Source organism: Calonectris borealis, chromosome 2 (assembly GCF_964195595.1).
Source record: "Calonectris borealis chromosome 2, bCalBor7.hap1.2, whole genome shotgun sequence".
In the NCBI taxonomy this organism is placed as follows: Eukaryota; Metazoa; Chordata; class Aves; order Procellariiformes; family Procellariidae; genus Calonectris; species Calonectris borealis.
This window is the reverse complement of record NC_134313.1, coordinates 108,448,165-108,471,196: the sequence shown is the minus strand read 5'-3', so window position 1 is coordinate 108,471,196 and position 23,032 is coordinate 108,448,165. Positions and strand designations below refer to the sequence as shown.

At 40.5% G+C, this 23,032-nt stretch overlaps 1 protein-coding gene across 1 annotated transcript in view; it reads left to right on the top strand.

Moving 5' to 3' along the window:
* ADCY1 (adenylate cyclase 1) overlaps positions 1-23,032 on the top strand; it is a 154,249-nt gene that overhangs the window by 49,731 nt on the left and 81,486 nt on the right. The window contains exon 3 of the mRNA XM_075142917.1: positions 12,174-12,292. Coding sequence (XP_074999018.1) covers positions 12,174-12,292 — 119 coding nt within the window. The remainder of the gene's footprint in view (positions 1-12,173; positions 12,293-23,032) is intronic.

Here is a 23,032-nt window from a genome sequence, read left to right as displayed (position 1 = left end):
ACACCCACTCGTGCAGGCTGGCCAGCAATGCCTCAGCCAAATAGCAGCAGCAACAGAGATGGGAACATGTCCTGCTCTCTGCTTCGTTTGCCACCTTTGGCTGCTTAGATCCTTACACAGAGCTGAGATGAACTGTTGGCTACCTTTATCCTGCTACGTGGCACCCCTGGTCTGTCTTCCACCTTTCTCGGGTAAAAAGAGTTGTGAAGAGGCATATTTCTCTTTCCCACCCAGCAATAATTCATAGAATCATAGAATAGTTTGGGAGGGACCTGTAAAGGTCATCTAGTCCAACCCCCCTGCCATGGGCAGGGACAGCTTCAACTAGATCAGGTTGCTCAGAGCCCCGTTCAAACCTCACCTTGAATGTTCCCAGGGATGGGACATCTACCACCTCTCTGGGCAACCTGTTCCACTGTTTCACCACCCTCATTGTGAAAAATTTCTTCTTTATACCTAGTCTAAATCTACCCTCTTTTAGTTTAAAACCATTACCCCTTGTGCTGTCACAACAGGCCCTGCTAAAAAGTTTGTCCCCATCTTTCTTATAAGCCCCCTTTAAGTACTGAAAGGCTGCCATAAGGTCTCCCTGAAGCCTTCTCTTCTCCAGGCTGAATAACCCCAACTCTCTCAGCCTTTCTTCATAGGAGAGGTGTTCCATCCCCCTGATGATTTTCGTGGCCCTCCTCTGGACCCACTCCAACAGGTCCATGTCTGTCTTGTGCTGAGGGTTCCAGAGCTGGACGCAGTACTCCAGGTGGGGTCTCACTAGAGCAGAGGGGCAGAATCACTTCCCTCGACCTGCTGGCCACGCTGCTTTTGATGCAGCCCAGGATACGGTTGGCCTTCTGGGCGGCAAGCACACATTGTATCATCCACCAGTACCCCCAAGTCCTTCTAGGCAGGACTGTTCTCCATCCCTTCATCCCCCAGTCTGTGTTGATACCGGGGGTTGCCCCGACCCAGGTGCAGGGCCTTGCACTTGGCCTTGTTGAACCTCATGAGGTTCACAGGGGTCCACTTCTTGAGCTTGTCCAGGTCCCTCTGGATGGCATCCCGTCCCTCAGTCATGTCGACCACACCACTCAGCTTGGTGTCATCTGCAGACTTGCTAAGTGTGCACTCGATCCTACTATGTCATTGTGTAGCCCTAAGCTTAGGTGTCCCCCTGTAACCTCAGGAGTGATTCCTGATGTTCTTCCCTCAGCAGTAGGAATTCATAGGGAGCTTTAAAATGTCATTAGGAAAGTTCTCTTACATGTATTTTTATTGTTGTCCACAGAATTGTTTTCACTTGTAGAAGTGTCGTAATTACAACAAAAAGCTAGCTAATGCTTTAACACAAGCTTGACACAACTTTTGCTGTGCCACTCTTCAAACGCAAGGCGGTTCCACCAGAGACCAGCAGCTCTGCCACATAGGTGCTTCACATTATAGCAGCTGGCTCAGCCACATGTGCAGTTTGCCAAGTGGTTCCTGAGTTGCTATGTTACTGCTTAAGCACAGATTATCTCTGTGAACTGAGCTGGGCACTTTGCTTTCATTCCAGTATGCGACAGTATACGCTGTTTGCACACACATACTCTCAATAGATGTTTTGCCTGTTCCTTTTGGTCAACCTTCTGTCAAGGAAAAGAGCTAGACCACATCCCATTAGCTGGCAAAAAAAATACATTCTAAGGTAAAATTTTTTTTCAGGTTTGCCATTCTAGAGTGAACTTCCATCTGTCACGTAATTAAATTCTTTCCAAGGTTTCTGTTCTCCATTACCTCTTCAATATAAACTGATTTCATTTGGAGTTTAGCTTCCCTTCAGGCACATTTGATTAGGAATTTCCCAGTTTGACAAGGTAATAAAGAACTAAATCTGAGTCACACTTGTTATTTTAAGTGAGTGAATACACTCATTGCTTCCTTAGCATGTTCATGGTTGGTCCTTGTTTTTCCTCTTTGGAAGGCAATGAGATTTTCTGCTGATGGGTTAGGCTCACTTCCCTGCTCTGTGAAGACAAAATGAGGACAAGTAGCAAAGGACAAAGGCTTTTAGATTTTTCTAATCTACATTAGAAAAATTCTAGATTTTTCAAAGCAAAGTATTATATCTTAGTCTCTGGAGATTTTGGCATCTCTTCCATTTTACTGTTTTGCGCTGTGATTTGCTTTCATATTGCTATACTAAAGGCATCCGTGGTTTTTGAAAAAAGAAATGCTAACTGCTTAACACTTAATATGTCTTAGGTTCTAAAATTATTGCTTTTGACTTGAGGTTCCTGGGTTTTTTTAAATCCTTAGTCTGCTTACACCCACTACTGAGCTCAGTTTCTATCACTAGCAATCAAAAAGTTTATCTTTACTGAAGAGTTCTTGCTTGTTCCACCGCTGGCAAAAATCTGTAATAAGAAAGGGCATGTACTGATATTGAGTGGCTACTGCAGCTCTAAATGTATGCTGTATCAGACAATAGCAATGTTGTGAAGCAGCGGTAATGGTGCAGCAGTATGTCCTTAACGTTCTTCTGATCTTTCCCCTGTTCTGGACCCTCAGCTACAGAGTGTGTCTGCTCCAGCAGCAAGGAAAGACTGGAGATGTCTGTGGCCTTTCTCCCCCTGCTCCTCTATGCTGGCCCATTTCTCAGCAAGGTGCTAGAGCAGACCCCAGCAGGTTTGCCACATACCCATGTGGAGCTGGTTTTTGGAGGACTGTGGTGAGGGAGGATGTCATATCTCATGGGGCAGAGGAAAAGCAGGGAGTGCCACAGTCCCAGTACCATCTCGAGCTGTAACATGTAGCATGCTCTTCGAGAAAAATCTCACTAGCTGGGGACTGCAGGATTAGTGAGGGCAGAAGAGGGGGACGCATCTACCTTGCTGAAGGCTGAGCTCTGTGACTTTCACTTCCTGAGGAATACATACGTGCCTAGCCCAAGTATTCAGTGTTAACGCTGGTGGAACAAACCAGACAAGGCTGTGGACTGGAAAGAGGTGAACCTCTGTAGAGGAAACTTAGTACAGCAGGGGTAAGCCAGTGAAGTTCTGTCTGCTCTTCCATTTATCCTGGAAGGGGGTAGCATCGGTGAAGCTGATGCTGCTTGTGATGCCACCTTCCTAGCATCTTCAGAAGAAAAGAAGCGAGAGAGATACAATGACAAGATTGTTGTCCTAGTCCTGTTCACAGTGGCGCTTCAGCCTCTAGCAAACCTGAGCTCACATGTGTCTCGGCTGCAGGCCTGCCTAGGAATTGCATTAGCACTTCCGTGTTCCCTCTGATCCCGACATTGGCAGATGACTGGTACTCTTTCTGATCAGGTCCCTCTTTATTTGAATCAGAAGAGCCTTTTTATAAAGGAATTCAATTTTTGGAACTTGTGCTTTAAGTGTGTCTTTTTGTTTTTAACATATATACTCAATACATACGCATTCTGTCAGTGCTACTATGAGGGGATCATTTCACTTGAAAGATGAAACCTGGCCTTCCTGATTCTGCAAAAGAATGGGCAAAATGTTTTCTTTCCACATAAGAAGACTTAGAATGTATGTTCAGTGGCTGTTCTGTGCCAAAAAAAGTTTCATCTTCATTGATATACCCTCAAGAACCCACGTATTAAAATCCTACTGGAGCTTGATAGGTAACAACAAGGACATTTATTAAACTAACATTTAATAAATAAACTTCAAAAACTCCCACTTGACTTTTTTTTGGTTTTCCTAGTGAATATACCATATTACTATCTTCCCATACCCATTAACCTTCTTTAAATGTTTCCATGGTTGGTAGCATGTCTTTGCTGACCCATACATCTTTTGAATAGAACAGTGACCAAGACTAAAATAAGCAATTCGTGTTGAGACTATATGCTTTAACTCCTAACTCCAGTTCCTCAAAAGAAGAGCACCAAGTTGGAGTATATTTGAAATGCGCATTTTAAGGATATGATTCCATAATTGCTGACCATTCTGTCACTGGTAGTTGCACCCAAGGAAGTTTTCAGACCTTTCTTTTCCTTCCCCAGGTTCATTGCTGAAAGACAAAGAGTTTTCCCACTGCTTTGGTTTTTTCCCTGCCTTGTCTTGTTTTCCTCCACGTGCTTCTGCCTTCGCTGAGCGGAAGAGACAAACAATGTCTTGTTCCACACCTAGTTTGAAGGGGTCTCTTTGAAGAGATAATCACTGCGGGAGTTGAGAAATACCTGTCCTAGCAACTAGTGTCCTAGTATTGCAGAAATGCTACTCCTTCTTCCCAGCCAAGCATAAGGAGAGTTTCAAGTTAGCTGCTCCAGGGGATGGTCAGATCATATTTGTATGGCTACTTGCCCGCACTATAGTGAAGCAAATAAAGATGCCTTAAGTATAAAGGCACTGTTTGGTTATGTGAATTTAGCTGCTTCTCGCTCAAGTTCGCTTCCAGTAGGAAGATTTCCATTAACTGAAATGAGTATCATCCTTTTCCTGCCAAGTTTTCTGTGTCGGTTTTGTGGGTACATTGAGTTTTACCAGTTAGGTTTCAGAGAGAGTGAATACTAAGGATAGGGGGTGAAAGTAAAAAGATGAATGGTAGGCTGATGCTGCAGTCATTTATTCATTGCCAGTTTATATCTGGTGTCAGCACTGTTAGCTTGCCTTTCTGAAGATTAATCCTTACTGATATATTTCTAGAGCATTCTGATTTAATAGGTATGAGGACAACCAGGAAAATAGGCTATGCTTTTTATACTTCTAGTTTCCCTGTTTACCCTCATAGCCTTTCTCTGCTCTTGTTTCTCTTGCTCTTGTTTGAACAAGATTTGTGGAGCTGATCTCAAGTTATCCTACTAACAATCTTCCAGTCCATTCTGGAATCACACTTGCCTTTTTAGGGTAGTGTCACATAGTCATTCAGTGGTCAGTGGGTATCATCTGGGGCTTTTTTACATGCAGAGGTTTCCAACTCTTTTTATCTCATGTGTTTTTGTGGGTGATACCTAAAAGCCACAATGTACTGCTGAGTTTTTCTCATCCTTGTCATTCCACTTCCTGTACGCTGTCCTGTGAACTTTGTGCCTTCGATCAGTTTTATGGTCTCTTTACGCCCACTCTCCAGCCCGATGCTTCTCTCTGTTTTAGCCAAGACTTCACCCTCCCCTAATTCTTTCAGAAAGTCTTACCTCCTCCATTGTAACTTATAATCTTCATTGTGTAACCTATCAATGCCTGATTAAACATTATCCTGATGATATATCCTGCCTTTCCTTTATTTAAACAAAAATAGTAAGTTAACCATAGAAAGATGTCAAATTGGTCTGGTACAGGTCTACTCATCCTGAATCCATCTTGCAGTTCATACATAGTATATTGATCATCTACCATAACTGTATGTTGTTAGCCATCCTCTTACTACTCTAAATCTGTGCATTAGATGGAAGCTTTATGGATGGTCTTTTATGATTATGATTATAATAATGACTTACTGATAAATATAATTTTTCAAGAAATCTCAGGAACGTTCTGAAACATTGCCACCTTGTGGCTTTTAAAAAATCACCATCTTTAACAGTGTTTTTTCTTGTACTTAGTTGGAAGAAAGGGCATAGCATAGTTTAATTTAAAATAATTCACTAATGAAATCTGCTGTCTTTGTTTTCCAGCTTACAGGAAATGTAAATGAATCCTAGTAGTTTTACACAAAGTTGTTCTTCCATGCATTGCACTAGGCTTCTTTTGTCTCTCTTTTTTTTTGTTTTCCTTACAGGGAATTAAAATGGCTGTGCAGTGTAACATAGGCATGACAGAGACCATGAACCCTCTAAGCAGTAACTTTTAAAATTATGCAAGAGTGAACTTATTAAGGTATAATTAGGTAGCAGGTGGTAATATTTAGGATGTACTTTGGAGTCCCAGCTGACTAAGTAGAAGCTGAATCAAAAAATTATATAGATGAGCTGACTTTGAAACAGTCTTACTAATATTTTATATGCACGTCTGATGCTTGTCTTCTCCAGGTGAAAAATTCTTTTTAAATATGGTGGCACTTTCCATTTAAGTATAGCAATAACAAAAGAAGATCTGTGGTAGACTGCAAAAATTGGTGGGTTAGATTTCATGCCTTGTATTGTAAAAAACCTTGTAGAGTAGATGATCAAAAAGCTCCTTTCTTTTGTGAGCTCCTTTTCCTATTTGTCATCATTGTTGGAGTGTTACAGTAACAAACAAAAATATTCATATTTTATCAGCCAGGAAAAAAATGTGCCAAACCTGGTTTTGTTACATGCTGCTTTTTTCTTTCTTTCTTTTTAAAGTCCCTATGAAAATGCAAAAAGCAGTGGACCATGGGCATGCAGTCTGTCCTGAATAATGTGGTTCAGTGCCAGGGAGTGTGAGAAAGGACCGGGATCTGGAGTGCCATCCAGAGTTACTGCTTTCCCCAGCATAGGCTTGGGAACCTCTGAGCTCCATTTTGAGCAAGCTCCACGAGACAGAGCTCTCTGCCAAGCCAGGCGTAGGGCCCAGGCTCCCTGGTGGGTGAGGGCAGCAGTGCCAGCAGGCTGGCTGTAAGCAGCAGTTCAGGAGGAACCTTACGAAGCTGACTAAAAGAGACTGAGTTGCATCCATTACAGTCCTGTTGTCATGGGATTGAAAGACACGCAAAGCAGTAAATTTTTCTGCATGGCCCTTCAACAGGCCCAGACTGTAACTTCATTCTCAAAATGAATTCCACTAGATGTGCATATACAGTAGCATGAGTGGACAGGGAGCAATGAGATTCAAAGAACCAGACAAACGTGAGAGCCCGCAGCTTTGAGGCAATGCTACAGTTCCTCTGATTGCTTCTCTTCTGCATCTCAGAAAAAATGGCAACAACTGTTTCCTTTGATAAAATAGTCTGCGCTGACTATAAATAAGATTTCCATTTTGTTTTCTATTTATCTCATATTATAATCTACAGGAATACGATTTAGCAGGGAGAAGCACAGCAAGCGCATCCAGTTTATGGGTACAAAGTTGTGAGGAGTCATCCAACTGCACAGCAGGCAATGGGAAAGAAAGGAGAGGATGCTGGCTGGGAACATTAAGACGTTTTTCTGCATTTCAGTCTTCTTTTCTGATGAAAGGAGAGTGGGTTCATAAATGATTTACAACTTGCTGAAGGAATTTGAAAATGTATCACAGTCATTTCCCATACAGATGTCAAAATAAATCATTTTGTACAATAGGAATAGAATGTGGTATTGGACTGGGTAGTATTGTTTGGGGAGCTACATGAAACGATTATAAATCAAGGTGAAAATTTCAAAGGGACTTTGAGAAAGTCATAAGTGTTTGGAAGAAGCAGTAAAATAAGAAAGACAATGATTTTCAAAATGGGAGGTGAAGGGCATCTTCATTTGGAGACAGGCGCAAGAAATGTATTAGGAACATGCACTGGGGACTCCCATAAAAGCAGAGCCGGGGTGCGGATGGGAGAAGCTATCCAGGCCAGGGATGGGGTGGGAGAGAGAGTTGTGCTGAGAAGCCTCCAAATTGGAGAAAGCTGAAGAGAGCGTTGGGGCAGAATAGAGGGTGCTGAGCCTTGAGCTCCCCTGCTATTTTAGAAGCCACACTTGTGTGTGGTGAGGTGGCAGGATGGCTTAAGGCCTCCCCAGGAAGCACGGGCACCCTCCACTCCTGATCCTTGTGCTGTTGTCCCCCTTGGTACACAACAGTCAGAAGGGACCTCTGGAGATCATCCAGTCCAACCATCTCCTCAAAGCAGGACTGCCAGTAACACCAGGTCTGGTTAACTGCGGCTTTGTCTAGCCAAGTCCCAACTAGACTAGACTGTAATAGCAAGACTGTTAAAGCTTTTCCCCAGGTCCAACCCGGAGTGAGAATTGCAGTACAGGAGCTTGTACTTGCAATTAGGGTTGAGAATGTTCCAAACAACAAGACGTGATATGGGGTCTTTTTGGCTATTAACAATGGGAAACAATTTTTCTTTTTTTTTTCATTTCTCTGCCTTTGCATATTTTCCTTCTTTGTCATGTGCATAACGGTGCTAGTTGTTGAATAGTGCCAAGGTAACACTGAGCAATTCCTAATTGGCTCGGTATGCACATTTTGACTTGCCTTGGAGTCAAAAGAATGTTTGTTCCTTCTCTTATTTCTAGCAATGCTTTACTGCTGTGGGAGAAAGAAATCTGGATATTTTTCTAAATCGAGTGTCCTTTTCAAAATTAACTAAGTCCTCATTAATGGTGCAGAAATCCTCATTAATAAGACAGTTGGCAGAGGCAACCCAGTTTGGCATTCCAAATCTCAGGCTGGGACTGGCAATTTAAAGTACAAATTTAATGAAAAATGCTGTGAATGAAGGAGATATAGGTCCTCATCTGTCATTTTCTTTTCTTAGTGAGATTTATGCAGGGAATGCAAATTACAAACTCTGAAAAGAATTTTTTTTTCAGCATGTGATTTCACTTTAGACCATGTTAATGCTGAGTGAAGATTTACAGCAGGAGAGGAAGAGAGTACAAATTCTAAAATAGCGTAAGTTGGTCATAGGGCCAAGATTTAATTTTCTGGGTAGAAACCAGTTGTAATAAACCTAAACAGCATTGTGGATCAGTGAGAAAGGTGAAAACGTGGAAATGTTTTTATCTCTACTAGGCTCTGTGTTTTGGAATATGCTACACGTTGAGGCTACCTCAATACAACACCATTTGTCACCAGTAAGAAGGTCTGCAGCATGAGTGTCGTTTTATTCTAGTCAAAGTTGTTGCTAATTGATTAGTGCTCCCTCTCTCACCCTTTCAATTTTTTTCTGTCACCACCCGTCCATGTCAGAGGCAGCAACCACTCAAGCATGAATGTCACCAGAAATGTGACTGGCCTTGCTTCACTGCTGTCACTTGTTCCATTCAATGCAATATGCTGCCATGCACATGTAGTTTTCCTTTTAGTCTGGTTTTCAGATTATTTTTATAATTAGATCGGCCATACAGGAGTAAATGAAAATAATCAGACAACGATAGTAGGACTTGCTGAATAGAGATCCGGGCAGAGCCCTTTCCCAAACCTTCTAACAGCTGCATTTGGCGTACATGAATTCACTCTTGCAGCACCAAACTTCCTTGATCATTCCTTAGGCTGACCTGAAGGGCAATACCGCTTTGCTTGACAGATGAGATTTTGCCCAAAATAAAAGACACTTTTCATATATTTTTTCTAGAAAGCTAGATGCTGTCTTTCATTTATTTTTAGTGCTTCGATACTCTCCATTGTGGGGTTGTTTCTTACATTTTCCAGTCTCTTCTCCAGTGACAATTCTTGACAGTCATGATGCTGCTTCCCTTCTTGGCCTGAAAGGTCAGCAGTGACTGCCCTTTGAGAAAGCCATAACTGAGTCTTTCCTCGCTTGGTGAGTCTAAGGCTGCTAACCCTCTTTGTAAAGACTCTACAAATCTTCCTTAGTAATAACATTGCAGGTTTTTTTTTTTTCTTTTTTTTTTTCCCATCTCTAATGAAAAAAGCAAGCCACCACAATTTGATACAGGATTTTTATAAGCTCCCTTCAGATCTTGTAATAGTCAAGCTAACATGTATAGGAATCACCATTTTTGTAGCCTCCCTTAATACATCTGACATCTGCAGGCTTCAACGCTGTCAAGTGCTGCATCCTTGCAGCTCTCCAATGCTACCTTCACAGTGATGATTGTTATTACTTCCCTGGCTTCTGTGCTATTTGCCATGCACTGCAGAAGTTATCTGGGAGGTTTCTATTCGCATCTTGTATTGTAATTGTGTTTACAGGCCATAGAAGAACTATTCAGTCAGCATTGGTCTCTGTAAGAGTCTGTCAGTATAATTTTTGTTTGATTGTTTGTCTATTTGTTTTCGTCTGACTTTCTAGGAAACAGAAGCCAAAACCCCACTCCTCCTCTATAACAGCTTTGGAATTTACTTACCCATTTCAGCAAAATGGCAAAGACCTTGTTTAATATGCTAGCCTAAAGAGAAGCTACAGTGAACATTTAGTCCTTATCAGATATCATAAAATTGGCATCCAGGATAATACTTATGAAATTCCAGCATCCTTTGGAGTTTATACCATCTTAAGCACCAGAGAATTTAACCATCAGTCCAAACGTCTCTCTTGTGTGGATTCTTTATTGTCTGATAGGTGGTCAGCTCATTTTACAATCTCAGTATATTTCAGTTAAAACAGTAAATCAACTGCAAGACACAAGTAGTGGGCAACAGAGCTTCGTAAGATCCACTGTTGACAAAACTATTTGTTTTGGATTTTAACCCAAATTTTGGGTTACCCAAATATAATTCTGCCGCAGAGATATAAGCATACTTAATTAAATTAACATAAAAATTATAGTAATTAACCATTTTCTACCAAGATGTGAGACTGGTTAATCTGAAATTGATATATGTATAAACTTAACAAATATTTAATTCCATCATATTCTTTGCGATATTCTTAGTATACATATGAGAACAATAGGAAATAGACTAAGTTAATGATCCTTAGCCTCAAGTCCACATGAACTGCCACAAATGTATGAACTTTAGTCTAAAGTATGTACCAGGGCAGTTCTGCAAAGTTTAACTTATTCCTTGGTGACATAAATATTCAATGTGTCTTCTTCCAGAAAAAAATGTAAAATTAGAAACCCTTTCAGTATTATTTGGTGGTTTTGTCTGGTGAATGTGTGCATGTGAGCTACACAAAGCACTTGTCTGTGCAAATACCCTCTTCTCAGTGTTAATTGTTGCTCCTTGTTTATTTAATGCCATTTAAATAAAAGGAGGATGTGTTTTGGCCAAGAACTGCACTTCTGTGATGTCTCACAGTTGCCATTATGGTGGTTCTCCATCATCAGATAACAGAATCGCAGAATAGTTGAGGTAGGAGGGGAACTCTGGAGGTCATCTGGTCCAACCACCCTGGTTTCCAGGATGAGGTGCTCCATCACTTTTCCAGGACTCAAGGTGAAACTGACTGGTCTGTAGTTCCCTGGGTCCTCTTTCTTGCCCTTCTTGTATATAGGAGTGACATTTTTTTTCCTCCAGTCTTTAGGCACTTCTCCCAGTCATCATGTTTGATCAAAGATTATCGAGAGTGGCCTTGCAATGACATCTGCCAGCTCCCTCAGTGCTTGTGGGTGTGTCCCATCAGGGCCCATGGACTTATGTATGCCCATTTGGCTTAAGTATTTCCTGACCTGATCCTTTTCCACCAAGGGTACATCTTCCTTGATCCAGCCTTTCCCTGTGTTCTCTAGAACCTGGGATTCCTGAATCGGATTGGATGTGGTTATGTGAATTGATTCAGACGGTTGCCATGACTGAAGCTAACAGGTCTGATGGATAAGCTTGGAACTGCATTTTAAATGGCAAGTGTTTTCTGTGTGAAAACAAAACTTAAGTAGGTATCTAAGGTCACCTTACAACACCTAAGAACACCTGCTGCAAGTTTTCCAGGTGGTACCTGTGAATGGGCCAGAATATGCGGAAAAACTACATAAGCCTTTATAGTCAATACTGACAAGATCCAAAACATTAGAGGTCTTTTTTACGCAGGTCAGTGACCCATGGTAAAAATCTCTCTGTGGGTATAGCAAGAAGAGACATGTTTAACCAGGGGTTTGTACTGATGCATTCTGTTACTGAGCTGGCTGGAACAGACATTGCCACACTGGATAAGATGCCATTAAAACTGTACCTTTATTACTATTCCGCTGATTCAGACTGTGGATAAATCTATCATCCACTCTCACTGCTTAATAACCAGCTGCCATAGTCCTTGTAATGTAACACTTTCATTAGATTCAGAAATAGGACACACAAAAGGATAGCAAATGATCCTGGGAAGTCTTTCTCAGACAGATAAATGCTACTAACAATAAAGTAAGTTGTTATTATTAGCATTGTGATGTTAATGAAAATTATGGACAATTGTCTGCTCTTGAAGCTGGCTCTTGCCTTTCTGTATAGTTTTTTGATTTTTTTTTAAATAGTGCAGAAGACTCAAAAAAGACACCCACACAGGCTGCAGAAGTTTGAGAGAAATGGTTCATATTATTTATGCAGTGGAAATTCTCAGGAAGCAGTCTAGATTAGAAGATGATTGTCTAGTTTGCTAATTTAAAACTTCTGAATAATGGTTACACACTATACCACAAAACCGATGTCATTTATGTTTTCTTTTAGGAACGTCTCTTGATGAGTCTTTTGCCCAGGAACGTTGCAATGGAAATGAAGGAAGATTTCCTGAAGCCTCCTGAAAGGATTTTCCACAAGATTTACATTCAAAGGCATGACAACGTTAGGTAGGATTGATGTGGCCCGTGAAATAATTTAAAGCAGAAAATATTTAGTACAAATACAGTGATGTGCAATTGCAGTCAGGTCTTAGAGAAAAAAAAACAAGCAGTACAGTGAAGATTTGTCATTTATGCAGAAGGGGAGAATGGGCCCACTAGGAACAGTTAATAGTCTTCTCAGAAGATAATGGTGAATCAATAAATGGCTTAGAATAGTAGTGCTGGGAGGCAGACAACTTTTTTCAAATGAATAGTCATTCTTTTTGTACTGTATTATGTTCTGGGTGAATAGAAGTATTTATTTTGCGTGGTAACTTTTACACATTTATATTTTCCTGATAGTAAGATGGATTACTTTTAATGCAATAGATTTTTGGGGTAATAGCATGGAAATACAGAAAGAAAGTCTGATGTAAACTTAAAATTGTGTATCTGTCCTCATCATATGAGCATTCCTCCTCAGAGGTTATTAACTGAGGCTCAATTCTACTTATTGCTCTTGTTCAGTAACAGACTTGTGCAAGTGCCCTCATTTATATTGGTTGTTGTTAAAGTGCATTCTCATTTGCTACTCTTCTCTGCCCCCACAAACAAATTCCTTAAAGGCCTTATCTGAATGGTGGTGTTTTATCATACTGCCTCTAGCTACTTTTTCTCCAAGTGCCTTGCTTCCACACCAAAAACAGTGTCAAAGAGGTTTACTTGGTGCCACTGTTGCACTAACCAAGGTGCAGGCTTAGTAAGTGATGCCACAGAGCTGCCTTGATTTGCACCGTGTACTCATGTGGCAAAGGAGTAAACTCCCTTAGCACCTCCTCCTCTCCCTCATCCACTGGTAAGTTCCTTCTCTTGGGGTTCAGTCTCTCTCCCATTGAGCTGACTCTCATATCTGCAAGGACTACTTCCTGGTGACTAAGCTGGTGCAAATAAAAGCATTTATGTCAGTGAGGGAATCAGAGATGGCTGTGATGGGAGTGTTTAGAAGACTGACAAATCAGGTCAGTTTTACACTGTAAAATTAAACATTACTGAATTTATTCATTAGCAGTTCACTTCTTGCTAGTGGTTAAATCTTACATAATATTGATCATCATCACTACATATACAAAACTCTTGGTCTTTAACAATCAATTTAAAGTTAGCTCTAAGTGTACAGTACCCCAGAGCTGATGCTGTAAAGTTAGTATTGCTGTTTACAGACTTTGATGGTTCTCAGTTGCCAAATTCAGGCTTGAGAGCTCCTGAAGGAGAGAATTCAAGATCAACGTGGGCGGTTTTCCTCCTTCTCTAGTTTTCCTTGTTTATGCCTCATGCTTTTATGCTGTCGCCTCCCCCCTCCCCCCAACACCATTTGTCTTTTTTTCTTTTTCTTGCCAATCTTCCATCTTTGGATGATGTCCTGTCTATTTGCAGTGACTTGTGCTTATCTGGTCTGCTGCCTGCCAGATTTTTGTTGCTTGGGTGTCTTCTACTATCTTTCTTTGTCCCTTTGGTGATCACATTGCTTACATACTTATAAAAATTGTATCTAATTATGTCATCACAGTGCTATGAAATACATGTATACTACTGTTGGTTGCACTTATATTCAGGTTCAAGGCAAGCCAATGATAATTATATCCTGATTAGTACATTTATGCCTTGTATGTGTCACAGGTCTCTGCATTGGTTACAGTGCAGGTAGTCATCTTAAATGGCATTGCTTTGCAGCTGAACTGGTTGATTATAATGCTTCTTAGTCCTCTCTTGCATTGAGATCTTTTTGAAATGTAACCTCAGGAGTATCCTTTTTTTTTTTCTACATGAAATGGTGTTTCACATAACCACTAAGGTAGCTGTGGCTTACTCATTGCTTGGATGTGGAGTTCATAAAAGGTTTTGAACCTGAATACCCTGTCTGGAGAGGTGAATTCATTATCTGACATTAAGAGGGTACTTTTGGGGCAAATGGAGGCAAAGTAAGATGGTCTCATTTTAATGTCAAAAGAAAGATCCTCAGGGAAGAGAAGTGAAAACAGGAGACCTCCCCTCACCATCTGTAGGATAAGAAACTGTATTACCTTTTATTTCACTAATGCAACTACTGTATTAAAAAAAAAAAAGATAAGGGGGGCATAGTGTCCCAGTAAATACCCAGCAAGCTGTTGCTAGCAGGTCCCAGTAGACCAGAGTTTCACCCCAGGAGCTGTGTTACTCCGTAGATCTGAATGACGCAGGGGAACTCCCTGCAAGTCCCACCCTAACACCAGTGTGGAGGACAGCACTACAGCATCCCTCCGGGAAGTGCTGCTTGTGGTCAGTGCCAACAATAAGATGTGTGATTTACCTTTTTAAGGAGATGAAAACATTTTTTTTTCTTTTGGGTAGTGGCAGTTCAGTGTTACCAGGCAGACCTAAGAGACCATTCCCATATTCTCATGACGTGCCCTCTTCACATCAAACATTCTGTAAAACACCACTATTAAAACAAACAAACAGAAAGCCCCTCTGTTGTTCTAAATTCCTGGAGTTTTTAACCCCAATGCTACACAGTGGAAAATAGAAAATGAGCTGCACTTTCATCTTTTCTATTGCAACGCTTTCTTTTTCTCCCAGCAAATATCTGGACGTGTCAGAGCATTATCCTCCAGAAAGGATAGGCTGGAGGAGGTAGGCATGCAATTAGTAAACTGCATGATTTTTCTCCTCCTCACTTATTAAAAAAGCAAGCAAACAAACAAACAAAAAACCCAACAACAAAAAAAACCTCACCAGCAACAAAAACCATTTGTTTCAGTCTTCTAAATAGCTGCCTGAAAAAAAAAAAGAGTCTTTAAGCACTAGATCTTGCATGTGAAAAATAAGAGATTTATACAGCTACCTCATTTACCTTCTCCCAGAAAAACACAAGGGGATACATTACAGTGAAGATATATATATACCCCTGTAAGAAGTGAATGATGGACTGGGAAAAAATACTGGCATATTTCAGATACACCATGGCAACAGTCCTGGTTTATCAATTAGTTGGTAAATATTTTACCAACTATCAAATAGGTGTTGAATGACTGCATGCAACAGACTGCACCTCCAGAAGGGAATGGAAACACACCTCTCCATGTTGAGGTTAGAGCCCTCAGTGTTGTGTCACACTTCGATGAGTTCTTCCCAGATCTGTAGTAAAGAGAGGAATTTATTTTGCTCACAGATAACTCTCTTCAGTTAGAAATCACTTCAGACCTCCACCTTAGTACACAGGATTTTATTTTTCTTTCTGCAGTACAAAGCATTAAACTCCTCCAACATCAATTGAAGATTTCTGTGTGGAGTGGGGACCAGTTTAAAACTTACTTTATATTTCCATTTGAGACTGTTCTAAGGGCATCAATGAATACGGCCCATAAAAGAGCACTGAATAGATGGCTTCCTACGCAGAACACAGTGCCATCAAAGGAACTTGCAAGGGCCATGGGAACTGTAGTGGTTTGTGGGGAAAAATCCTTTTCTCCTCTAAAATGCTCACATTTAGCAAATGAAAAATTCCTGCTAAGACAGACATGTGCAAGCTCATAACTTGGGGAAGGTCTGCTATATAACTTTACTGAAAGTGCCAGAAGTGCAGAGGAAGGCTGAAAGCTTGAACCCCCTATGTTCCTCAAATTCCAGAGCTTGAACTTTTATAATTTAGTTCCAATAGAAGCAGATCCTTTGCACAATGCTCACGCTTGAGCTTTGCAGAAACAAATACTGACAGTCCATGATCTGAAATGTTGTTTGGCCACTTGAGATATTTCTCTTCTTGTTCTGTAACTCTTTACTTTTCATTTAGCTTTTATATTTTTAAATTAATTGCTCTGAATATTTTGTTTATGTCAACTTTTTATCACCTTTATTTGCATTTTTCCCCTTCCTTTTATTTGGTTTCTCCTAATGCAGTTTTGTGGTGGTCCTGTCATTTTTTTGCATTATTTGAATATTAAGTGAAACATACAAAAGGAACTGTTTTTTTCTCCTCTCTCACAATCCATTAACTGTTAACTTTTGAAGAGCATCAAAGCTCTCTGTTCAGCAGCAGTTTTATGTCAAAAGAGAAAGATCACTATGCCCAAATTCACATTACTTTTGGAAATGAGATAATGGTACAAGAAAAGGTTGTTATCCATTCCAACCCACTGTACGTATTTGTGCCTGTGCAAAAAGGAACAAGAAATCTTTCCCAGGCAAGTTTTATCATTTCCTGTGTATCCTGTGTAAAGGGTAGTGGTTAAAACAGAATATATTTATCTACGGAACCTTCCCAGAGAAGAGGTCAAAAAGAATTGTCACAAGTTGATGAAAATCAGTCCTCTGCCAACAAATTCTTCATTCTACAGATATGCTGCTTCTTTTCCTATGTTTTGTGTGGAATACTTGAATATTACCCAATGATCTTGAATAAGGTACTACTTTTTTTGTCAAAGAGGAAGAAATGAGGCTTTTTGTATATCTGCTACCTTGTGAAGTTTTTTTAACAGAATTGCTGTACAGTAGGAAATGAGTGCATGTGTTTTAAATGGAAACAAACTTAATGCAAATGCAATATGCAAAACAAGACATGCAAATACACATCCAAAATTATTATAGCGTGAACCCAGTGAGGACACTAAAGTCAAGCATCAGGAAGGTAAAATAATCACAACCAGTATAATATCTGTGCCTCATGAGAAGAAAATAATGTAAGGGAGCCATTTCAACACCATATAGGTGTTATTTTACTGGGGTGACCCCAGCCAAGGTCACAATAAAGGATGTGAGGACCAGATGTCAGCTTACATGTGAAGACTCCCCAGCAGAACAGCTCTTCTGTGATGCTCAGGAGTATGGTTTGTAACACACAAGAGACAGCTCTTTCCTAAGATTAGGTTAAGTGATGTAGGATTAATATTTCCTTTTCTTATCCCTTGTCTGGCCCTACAGGGTTGAGGAATTTACAGATTACATATATATGTACAGTGGCTACTGTAGAAACACAGAAACATTCACTGACTGAATTTCTCCATGCAGCTATAATTCAGTTAAATAATTTCAAGTTGTGTTGCAGCTCAAATATATGCCCTGTAAGGAGCTCTCAACACATTCTGTTGTCTCTTTTGAAATGGACTTTTCCCACTCTGTTAGATATTAATGAAACTGTTTCAACACACGCATGGATGAGGATATGGCTGACTTGGTATGTTAACAGCCAACTTCTCATTCTGCTCCATAACTCAAATAATGTTCAAGAGATAAACAGAAAGTGAACATTGAACTGCTACTAATTTCTTCAGCCTCTGGTACAGCAATTTCATTTAGCTTAATTTTTACAAGTGCGAAATAAAACTCGCTGCTTTGTAAGAAGAGAGATTAATTTCAGGCAACACACTGCCTGATTCAAAGCTGCCAATAAAAAGACTCCTCGTAGCCATTTAGAGGTTGTCGTGACCCAGTCTGAGGCCAGAGCACAGTTTGCAAGCTATTTATATGCAAATACTTCTGATCTGTCCTGTCTTCTAGAAAGCATCACAACTCAAAAATTTTTTGAATTTAACTTACCCATTCCAACATTTTAAAAAGCTGTGATCATGATGCCTATGAACAGGCTTTTGTATGTAGGCTTTCTGAGCTTGTAAGACTTCACAGTGAACTAGTTTTCATGAATGACTATTTTGTAAAAACAACCCTGTCTTTGTTTTTCATTTTAACAGCCCTCTTTAATTTTTTGAGAGCACTTGTTTCTTCATCATTGAAGTGAGTTATAGGTAAAATTGTTAATAATTTTCCCTTATGGTTGATCTTTAAGGAAAAAAAACAACCCTACAGGTTCCTTTCTGAGGCAGCATGCACCATTAAAATACCTTTCTTATTATAAATTGTACTCTAATTAAACAAATGACCCAAGTGGAAAGAAAAAACAGGGCAGACAAGCCCTCCTTATTCTGCTCAGTATTTGTTTATATGAGTGGCTCCACTGAAACCAGCAGGACTATTCAAGTGCACAAAGCACACGAATGAGCGCTGTTAAAAGCGAACATTTACCACCTACAAGCTCCTAAATGTCTTGTGTAACTTGGCAGGATTTCTCCTTCTGAACGCCCCATAGAGTGACATAGAAAAGGATTGCTCTGTCAATACTGGCAGCTGGGAAGCAGCTTAAATCTCTTAAACCAAGCCACAGGCTTGCCACGCTCGGTTTTAGCAGGTGCAGCAGCTTCCTGCAGTGCTGCGGGACGGCTGCGGGGTTACCGGGCAGGTGCTGGCTATGCCTGCCTGCAGGGATCACAGGGGAGAAAACAGGAATACAGAAGGTCCTGGAGGGATGACTCAGGGCTTGTCAACACAGAAATGCTCCAGACAGTCAAGGAGTATGAGATAATGGTGTATGTAACTTGTATGCCTGTGCTGAACCAGCTCAACTCCTTGTTTGTGACAGAGATGAGAGAAATGGCTGTTTATAATGCTCTCATTCCTGAGCTTGCTCATTTTGCTTTTGTTCAGATATTTTATACCAGAAGCTGTTAGAAATAGCTGTTTGCGTATCAAATCAAATACTACAGGTAACTTTAAAAAAAGTCCTTAAGAAACCTCCATTAAAAATTAGAATAATGGAATCATAGAATGGTTTGGGTTGGAAGGAACCTTTAAAGATCATCGAGTCCAATCCCCCTGTCATGGTCAGGGACACCTTTCACTAGATAAGGTTACTTATCAGCTGGTTACTGACCAGCCTTGAATACTTCCAGGGATGGGGCATCCACAGCTTCTCTGGGAAACCTGTTCCACCCTCATAGTAAAGAATTTCTTCCTTGTATCTAATCTAAATCTACCCTCTTTTAGTTTAAAACCGTTACTCCTTGTCCTGTCACTAAAGACCCTGATAAAAAGTCTGTCCCCATCTTTCTTACAAGCCGCCTTTATATATTGAAAAGCTGCAGTAAGATCTCTCTGGAGCCTTCTCTTCTCGAGGCTGAACAACCCCAACTCTCTCAGCCTTTCTTCATAGGAGAGGTGTTCCAGCCCTCTGACCATTTTTGTGACCCTCATCTGGACCCGCTCTATCAGGGCCATGTCTGTCTTGTGCTGAGGGCCCCAGAGCTGGATGCAGTGCTCCAGGTGGAGTCTCATGAGAGTGGAGTAGAGAGGGAGAATCATCTCCCTCGACCTGCTGGCCATGCTTCCTTTTATGTATCCTGAATACAATCAGCTTTCTGGGCTGCAAACACACAGTGCCGACTCATGTCCAATATTTCATTCACCAGTACCCACAAGTCCTCCTCCGCAGGGCTGCTGTCAATCCATTCATCCCTCAATCTGTATCCATGTTTGGGATTGCCCCGAGCCAGGTGCAGGACCTTGCACTTGGCTTTGTTGAACTTCATGAGGTTCACATGGGTCCACTCCTCAAGCCTGTCAAGGTCCCTCTGGATGTCATCCCTTACCTGTAGCATTTCAACTGCACCACTCAGCTTGGTGCCAGCTGCAAACTTGCTGAGGGTGCACTCACTCCCTCTGTCTATGTAATTAACAAATCAGGAGAGAAACAAATGGTCAAAATAAAACCACTGCTCTTCAATGCTTACAAATCTCTGTTTACACATTAAGATACAGGTTTACACATTAAGATACAGGTATCTATCATACATGCTTTGTTGCAGTAGTCTGTGGGGCATACAGTCTTATACTAAATTTACGTGGATATTAGAGTTTAGGCATGTTGTCTGCGTGTGGAGCGCCTAGGCGGAACTGTTCATCAGTAATTGTAGATGCAATTACTGTACACTGTAATTGGAGGAACAGTTTTTTCAAGCTTTTTTGAAAAAGTTATCTTTTCAGAAAGCTGGGTGTGTTTTATTAAGAAAGGAGGACTATTCTAAGATCAGAGGGAAAGATGCAGTGCATAGCATCTGTAACAGGAAATGTTCTGTAGCAAACTAAAGTCCTTTGAAGAAGTTTATTTGCAAATTTGGTGATTTTTGCAGTTGCGAATGACTTCTTAAGATTATGTATATTTCAAAATGTTTTGGACATAATTGTTGTAAGATCATTTAGTATTATTGGTAACTAAAACAAGCCATTTATGTATAAAATATTATTAATGAAAAAATTGGGTAGCTTTCTGTCAGAAATAAGCTAATTTTCCTATCAACTGTAGAAAGGTGACTATGTAAATGTTAGAAAGACAGGCTGTGTTTTCAGTGGGGAGTATTTAAGCTACACTCTAGCAATCAATACATTTTAAAAAAAAAGTTAAAACTAAAATATTATTATATAAAAAACCAAGTAGTTTTAAGCTTATTTTACTAAATGAGAGTAAGACCAGTCAAAAGTTTCAGAAAACAGCCACAGAAAAGCTAGAGTAAAAAGTGGGTTTTAGCCTTGCTCTGGGAGCGCTGCAAGAAGAAAGGCAATACTAACCCAGGTGCAGCTGTGCCAACAAGCAGTTATTAGCTGTGAGCAGAAGGTGCTACAGGAGCGATGGGGGTTTTAAGTCATGGAAAGGGTAACAGTAGCTGTTACCTTGAGAGAGAAAACCAGTAACAAAAGTCTGTCCTGCATCTCAAATAAAGCCATCAGAAGGAAAGATTTCAAACTAGTCTCCTGCTGCTGTCTTGTACTCTAGTAATACTCAGTATATACTATGTTCCTCTCATCTTTTGTAAGCAAGCAGGCAGCGTTAGGAGCAAGCAAACCTCTAACCCAGGACAGCACTGCTCCTGCAACACAACAGTGTCACGCAGACTTTAAAATCAAGAGCAGAGCAGAAGTTTGACAAAGCTCTGCTCAAAAATTTATTATTTTCCCCCCTAGGATTTAATTAGAATATTGACATGCTGTTGTAACTTACGACACTAATAACTTGTCTGTCTAAAAGCCAAAGTGATTTAAGTTTTTACCAGATTAGCCAAATTTCCCGATCTTGTGAACCTACTGGTAAAATCTTGGTATGACTGAAAACTACAGGACAAATGCTAAATATCTCAAAGAGCATAGGATTGCAGAGTTTTTGGTGTAGCCCACAAGCAAAGAGAATGATAGCTCCCTGGGCACCCTTTGCTCAGTTGTGGGATGGAGGAGTAAAAGCATTGCTGAGACCCTGGGCAATGAGGCAACACCAGGCTGAGCACTGCAATAATTATTTAGGCTTGCTAACCATCACATTTACACCGCTTGTCACAGAGAGCGGTGCTTGAATCATGAGCAAGCTATGCTGTTGAACAAACAGAAGTAACTTTTGTCCTTTGTTTTCACTTTCTTTCCACTTTCATTTCTCTTCTTTCTTTAATAGTTGCAGTTTAATTGAGATTGGTTTTTTTGGTTTTTCACCAGAGTGCCCCAGCGGCATCGTTAAGATTTCTGTGGAATTAGAGCAGGGAGAGTCATATCCCTGAATGGTCGTTAAGAGAAACAATTGTTAATGGGTAGCTTCTAACTCCTTGTTTCTATATATGCTAATATATACTTTTTTAAATAAAATTACTTGGCAATCACTGTGAAGTGTCCCTTTGTATACCATACCATTATGAGGACTCTTTCACGCATAAATAAGGTAACCCTAGTTTAATCCTCTCTGAAGATGTGAACCTTCATGGTAATTAGCGATTAAGTTACAGTGAACCAAGGCTACTTGGCTCTTGAATTAGTGCATCTACAGAAGTGATTAATGTGCCTTAACACTGAGGTCACTCCTGTAGTTGCCTTGTCTTAACTTTTCTAAGTATATCAATGTTAGACATGGCCTACATTTAAGACTCTCATTATTTTTGTGTGAATAGTGTATCCAAATCAAAGGAAAGGGAATTTCAGTGTTAATTGTGTTCTGCTGAGAAACAGGTGGGGACTTGGACTTCGAAAATATTTGAATATATTTGAAAATACAGTTTGGCCCTGGAAACACTTCAGGCATATCGCTGGAATTCTGGCACTGTATATCTTATCATTTCTCTCTTTAGTACCCTTATGATTTTCATGGCCATAGCAAGAATTATAATCTCTTTTCTGTTCTCATTCCCTGTGGCAGATTTTGCCACCTCCTGATAAAGGCTTTCTGTGTCCTTTATGTTCCAAAATCCTGAGCAGGATGTAACAGGGGAAAAAAAGTTTATTGCATCAGATGGGTGATTCGACTCCATAGTCAAAACCCTGTGTCACAGACCAAGATGCTGCCCTAATTTGTTTTAGACATCGTAGAACAAAGAGTAAGTGTTGGTGCTGCCCCACAACACTTGTAGTCCAAGTTGTAAGGAAGAGGCAACAGAGAGACACAGACAGGTGAAGTGCAAGAGATAATATTGTTCAGCGCACTAGCTAAAATAAATGAACTGGCTAATGAGTTTCAATGCCATTTTTAGAATATCAGAGCTCCATGTGTGTGAGAGGGGGTCACCCTCCTCAGAACTGCCATCCCTCAGTAGCAACAAACCGTGGAAGCAGCAGGCTCGCAATCCCAGTTGCACTTTGGGTCTGCAAAGTCCCTGCTCATCCACTGGTTGTTTCCTACCATCCCTGCTGAAAAATCATGTTTGATCATTTGTATTTCAGCCTACATTCAAAAGAAATGCAGCAGCTGCTATGGTTGTAAGATTTCACGGTGGTAGAAATGAGCAGAATTTCTCTAAAAAAAAGGCAGGGCTTGTACTCACAGCATTGCCCCCATCTGCTGTGCCATGTCCAGACATGGGAGTTATACTTTGCACATTTTAAGAATATTGTATTAATGCAGTTACAAATTTTGTGAAAAAGCAGTTATAATTT